Source organism: Impatiens glandulifera, chromosome 2 (genome assembly GCF_907164915.1).
Source record: "Impatiens glandulifera chromosome 2, dImpGla2.1, whole genome shotgun sequence".
Classification (NCBI taxonomy): domain Eukaryota; kingdom Viridiplantae; phylum Streptophyta; class Magnoliopsida; order Ericales; family Balsaminaceae; genus Impatiens; species Impatiens glandulifera.
In genome coordinates this window covers 23,628,820-23,635,571 of record NC_061863.1, presented here as the reverse complement: position 1 = coordinate 23,635,571, position 6,752 = coordinate 23,628,820, and the positions used below count along the sequence as shown (strand labels likewise).

General features: G+C 28.6%; 1 protein-coding gene across 1 annotated transcript; it reads left to right on the top strand.

Annotated features, from left to right (window-relative positions):
• Positions 1-970: 970 nt before the first annotated feature.
• On the top strand, positions 971-4,486 carry LOC124923636 (DNA-3-methyladenine glycosylase 1). Its single transcript, XM_047463597.1, has 4 exons — positions 971-1,397; positions 3,723-3,780; positions 3,879-4,104; positions 4,180-4,486. Exons 1-4 carry the CDS (start codon positions 1,037-1,039, stop codon positions 4,456-4,458), a joined length of 924 nt encoding a protein of 307 aa, XP_047319553.1. The 5' UTR covers positions 971-1,036; the 3' UTR covers positions 4,459-4,486.
• Positions 4,487-6,752: the final 2,266 nt, after the last annotated feature.

The window sequence follows — 6,752 nt, the reverse complement described above, 5'->3', positions numbered from 1 at the left end:
AATTACCGTCGTTATTGTAGTTTCCCGTCGCTAAAAATTATTAGTGACTGTATACTTGGTTTATTTCGTTTGTTTAACCCGGATAGATTTTTTTGACAAAGAATTAACCCGGGTAGATTTCAAATCCTGGCTCTGCCCCTGACCATAACCGAGTCCGAAGAAAAACTTTGGATCTCGGACTCCTCTCTCAAATATCAGATGAAAATGGGATAATGGATTTGGTGTATACAAGACATGCCCGACTAGGATCACATTAAACAACAATGAACATTTTATTTTTCATCTATTTATTTTTTTGTCTTTCTCCTACTTTCTTACAATGATTATCATTCTTCTCCCAACTATCAAACTTTCTACAATTGTATAATTATATAGCTAGCACAAATCTACAAACGATGATGAATATCGGTTGTTCCAATTTACAAACCTCTATTATTTCCGATTGAGTTTTTTAATTTTGTGTCTTTTCATGTTTATTCTTCTCTTGATGCTTCTTTTAACTTATGATAAGGGCAAATTAAAAGTATAAAACTAACAAATAATTATAATTAAGTTGGCCATGATAAAAAATAGAAAAAGAAATATATTTTTTTTAACATTTTACAAGATAAAGTATAAAAAAAGTTGAATATTTCTAGGCATAATAAGGGTTTTTATTATATTTATGCTTATACAAAAATTAACACCAAATAATTGGAAAATAAAATATTGGGTTGAATTTGTCTTTGTCTTAATATCAATGACTTTATTCAAAAAGAATCAAGTAGTATAATGCACTTACTTTCTTGATTTGGCTTAAAATTGAAGTAGTGTATTGAAATATGAAAAAATAATAATAATTTATGAAACTCACATTTCAACTACCATATTCTTCATAGACCACCACCACCTCATTTGGCAAACTCATTAATTCCTTTATAAATTTAAAGCCATCTCACCCATCTGTCCTCCCCAAAAACAAATATTTATATAACTTATAAGCAGACCAGGCCAGACCAGACACCAGTGGAGGAAGAGAATCAATATTAATAATAATATGTCAAAAGAAAATACAAGGAAAGTTGTCTTAGAGAAGCAAACAAGTCCCAAGGACAGAGAAAGGCCAAGCCAAGGTTTTTTCTTGTCAAAAAACTTCAAGAAAATCTATCCAATTGGCCTTCACAAGAGTGGTTCCACCCTTTCACTTTCTTCACTTTCACTTTCTTTGTCACAAAACTCGAACGATTCCGATTCGACATGCCCTCTGGCCGAAAGAATCGCAATGGCACTCAGACGAATCGCTCTGCCTGAGAAAAGAGAATTAGTCCCTGCCACCGCAGCCGTCCAGGAGCAGAACCAAACGCAGCTTTGTGATGAAGAAAACATGAGGAGGTGCAATTGGATCACAAAAAATAGTGGTAAGTCTTTTTTTGCCAGTTTTTCTATGTAACATGGATTGCTATTATATGAAGTTATGCACTTACATTTATTTCAAACAAACCAAGGTACAATGGATCTTGTTTCTTAACAAAAAAAAAAAATTAAAACTTTCAAGGTACCTAAAATTAAAATGAACATACAAGGACACGTTTATTTGTATTGGGTAAGATTTACCAAATATATAATATAGATTCTAGATAAGATCCAATAATAAATATTTGTTATTTATCCTTCAATTTTTCATTAAATTTATAATGTCTAGAGAGAAACATTATTACTCACTTTGATTTTATGAATATTGAGTAGGTGATCAAATGAATCAGGTCGAGTTTTATTTTGTTGGTAGCATTTCTTATATATGTTCCATTCCATCCAAATTATTCACCAATGTTATGGGTAGAACCATTTTCTTATGTTAAATTTAACATCTTTACATATTCTAACTCGGTTTAAACTTTAAAAAGTCATATATATTTTTGTTAGATTGAATTGATAATTCATTTATTTTAGTTTAGTTTATCAAACAAAAAAGAGATTGGATCCCCCATTCTTATTCAAATTCCTCATTAATCAAACATAACCTAATTGGGAAATAAAAACACATTGATATATACTTAATTCTGTGTTTTTTATATTTGTCCCGAGTTTATTATTGAGGGTGTCTAACATTATCTCATAGTTATAACCCAATGAGAATGTTCTTAAGCTTTAATATGTGGTTTAGCAATAAGGTTGTTAGTGTATATAATATAATAAATATGTGTCATTGATGTTAAAATTGAAAAACATAAATCACAATTTTATTATTATGTTTTTTAAATCACATATAAGATTATTTGAAAAACTAGCACTTTGTAATCATCATCACAGTTACATAGTCAACTTTAAAAATTGTCAAAAGTAAAAATTGAGAATTTGATGTTATTGAAATAGATGAAATATTTTTAGAGTAAAAAAATATTTTTTGATAAATTTTTAGATTAAGTTAGCATAAAAAAAATTATTAGCTTTTTCTAACAAATATTATTAGTTTTGATTTTTGAAAAATAAAATTTATAACAAATAAGTTCGACTATATCATTCTTAAGTGAGAAGAATGTATTTGAAATTTACAAAATCAAATACAATTTTATTGAATTGAAGTTATAATTATAATTGTTTAATAATATAAATTAGTAAACAAACAAACCATATAGAATTGTACACTCATTTTCAATTCAAATTCTAATTTACAATAACCAAAATAAGAATTATTTTCCATAATTGGACGACGGGACAGACATAATTATATAATGCATGGGTTTGAGATTCCTATCCTACATATATATATATATATATATGAGCAGTTAGGTGGTCCATTTAAGTGTTAAATTTTGTGAACAAATATGCTTAATTTTGCCCATTTGTTTATGTTGGTGGTTGGATTAGAATATTATTTACATTGTTTTAATTGTTATTATTTAGATATAGTATCTGAGCTTATTATGAAGTTGCATTTAAATATTAATTAAACTTGTTTAGAATAAGAGTGAGCAACAAATGAATTTATATTACTTAGTTGGATATTAATTTTGTCTAATATGAAATTTATGTTTAGTAATTAATTATATATAATTAAACAATTCGGACCCTCAAACTAATGATAATAAGAACTTTTTGATTTCATTTGTTTTATCATTTGATTCTTCATTAAAATATTATTCTTTAATTTCTTTATTTTAATATTTTATGTTAATAAATCGAGATAAATGTTATCTACTATAATCGGTAGGGAAAACGGTTCATTAAGTCGGCCTTCGAAACTCGTTTAATTTGGATCTCCAAATTCTGAATATGGGTTTGGATCTTTAATGAAACAACCCTACTAGATGTCTGAAATAGAGTTTAAATTTTTTAACTCTATCGATAATTCTGGAGTGTTTTTAGAGGGATGAATCAGTCTTCTACCTTTTAAGTCTAATTAGATTAACATAATAAATAAATTATAAATTATATATATATGGATTTGGATCCAACTCTAATATACTTAGTTTAATTAATTAAACAAATAAGTGGATGAGTTTAGATGAAACTCTAATATACACATTTACTATTTAGATATATCAACGAAATAGTAAATGATATTTTTCACCTTTTACACATATATCTTCATACTTATTATAAATGTTTAAATCAGACTATAAGTTTTATATTTTAATTATTATTTTAATCTATTATTATGATAATAACTGATATAAAATTACTAAATAATATATTTGTTTCCAACAAATTGATCAAAAATAAAACTATTAGTTCATGTGCAGACAAAGTTTATGTCCAATTCCATGATGAATGTTGGGGTGTTCCAGTTTATGAAGACAAGTAACAATTCTTTACCTCTTAATCATTTATTTTTTTTACTAGTTACCACCCTATGTAAAAATTTGAATAATTACTCCCGATGTATGGTGATGAAACAGTCAATTATTTGAGTTGCTTGCATTATCTGGTATGCTGATGGATCACAATTGGACTGAAATCCTCAAAAGAAAAGAAATAATCAGGGTAAGTTTCCATGGATTCGATCCAAACTCCGTGGCAAGGATCGAAGAGAAAGATATAATCGACATGGCCTGCGATAAGACATTGATGCTTGCGGAGAGCAGAGTGAGATGCATAATCGACAACGCCAAATGCATACTCAAGGCAAGTATAAAAATTGTGACACATTTTTTTAAATAAAACTTACAAAATTGATTAATTTTTTACATGAGAAAACAGATTCAAAGGGAATTTGGTTCATTCAGTGGATACATATGGGGTTATGTGAATTACAAACCAATGATCAACAAATGTAAACATCCAAGGAATGTACCTTTGCGAACTCCAAAGGCTGAATCTTTGAGCAAAGATTTGTTGAAAAGAGGATTCCGGTTGGTTGGACCGGTTATAGTTTACTCATTCATGCAGGCTGCAGGGCTTTCGATTGATCATCTTGTTGACTGTTTCAGGTTTCATGAATGTGTTGGTCTTGCAGAGAGACCATGGAGACATATCTGAAAAAGATCTAATTCTTAATATAGTTTGCATTTAGATTATGATTGGGTTTTGTTTATTATATATTTGAAGTAATTATAGCTGATTGTAAGCTTTGTTTATATGTTTTAAAATAATTATAGTTCCAGCTTAATTTGTTTATATTGTGACTGTATTTTTATTGGTGTATTTGGAAAGTTATACTTAATTTTGTTATTTGTTTTCCCTCGTTTGAGTCATTTTATATTGTCTTTATAAAAGTATTATAGACAAGAAAGTTTGAGATGAATAAAAAGAAGAAGAATCTAGTCACCTAAATTATTATAAGTAAAATTAAATTATATTTGTTATTAAAACAATATATATCTCCAAGTTTAAAAGAAAAATAATAGATTAAAGCTTATAGGACATTCCCAACCCACTAAGGACTGGTGTTATCAGGGGTCCATTATAGGCATTCCCAACCACTGAGGACTGGTGTTATCAGGGGCGGATCCGTGTACAAAGCTACCTCCTAAAACACTTTGTATGTTTTTGACAATAAAAGGGTATTTTCCCGTCATTATTGACACGTTTCTCGTCGCTAAAGGATAAAATTCACATTAAAACTTGATATTATTATCAAGCTAGCCCGGATAGATTTTATATAAAAAAATTAGTTCAGGTAGATTTCAAATTCTAACTCCGCTGGGTGTTATTCCCTTCTTAAATAACTTAGTTTGGATTGCTTCATTTATTTGATGCTCTTTACACTTTTTCATCTAAGAAAATTAGTTTTGAAAATTAGTTTTTTTTTTAAATTAATTAATATGAAAAATATGATTGATTTAGAGGAAATTATTTAAAGTAAATTATAAATAAAAAAATTGTGATGTTTTTGATAAATTTAAATTCTGTTAAAAAATAAAATTTGAGATCAAAATATTTTACTATTTAATTGATTTTTAACAAAATGATCATGTTGTGTTTTTAAATAATTATCATTTTTCCACTAGGCCTATCCAAGAAGAAAATATATAAACTAATTAAAGAATCCATTTATTTTTTCACTGGGCCGTTAGCCAAAAAAAAAAATGGATCCTATAATAAGCCGCAATTTCCCGGACATTTATATCTCTTTCGATACTAAAAGGCTTAAGAATTACATAAATCCCATATAACTGCCTCAACCCATGCAAACATCAATTGAGAGTTATAATTAATGTCTGAAATCATTTTTTTTCCAACAATTTCATGATATTAAAATGTATCAAAATCAATGCTCCAAAGGATAGACAGTACAAGAAAAAACATCAATGAAACAGTAAAAATAAATAAAGGAATAATTAACAACAACACTAGAAGGATTTATTTAATTCTCGATGACTGGACATAAACTATTTTGCTCTATCATTGAACTAAACGAATGAAAATACAAAGTGATATACATAATCACAATCCAAATTCATGAATTTAGCTTTACCCCATTTGTTAGCTAACATCTTTATAGTCCTATGTTACTCAAATTATAAGTCATACACATAATAAAGGCAATCAAAAGTCGTGAATTAGCTTTGAATAAGAGAAAGCGAGATGGAAGAGCGACCGCACCTTGCAGTGTGGAAAAAAAATAAGCCACAAATATAAAAGTTAGAAATAAAATTTTATAAATATAAAAAGTTAGAGAGAAAGTCATGTTTGAAAACATTCCGTCCCAAACGTAACCATGTTCGGTAGCATTCTGTCTCAAGCATAACTTTCTTTCTCTAACTTTTTACATGATAAATTTTATTCAGATGGGGTCGCTGTGGAGTAGCTCTCACATCACTCTCTCTATCATTACTTGTTAGCTTTACCCCATAGCATAGCTACCATTCTTCTAGCCCAATTACTAAAATTAAGATTTGAAGTAAAATCCTTGTCATATATAACTCACAGCATACTCTCTCCACCCATAAACATTGTTCCCATCTCCATAACGCTCTCTTCAACCCGATGTCAATCCCATAAGGCACACCCTAGCCACTATCACCAACATCCGAGACAAAGTTTACACCATTGAATCGCCACTCATTAGAGGCCATAACGATATGCCTATGAGCGTTAGCAACAACCCCACCAAATCTAGAGGCCATAACGATAACTATAATTTTAATAGTAAGAGAGCATTTAATTCAAGAAAAAACAAGTAACCTAATCTTTGCAAGTTAAATCACTCAAATATTATGGTACATCTTATTATTATTTTCTTATTACATTTTAACATCTTTAGATTTCCTAAGTAATAATATTTCATTCACATATGTTGGTAGAACTAATACAAAAAGAAGAGAATTGAC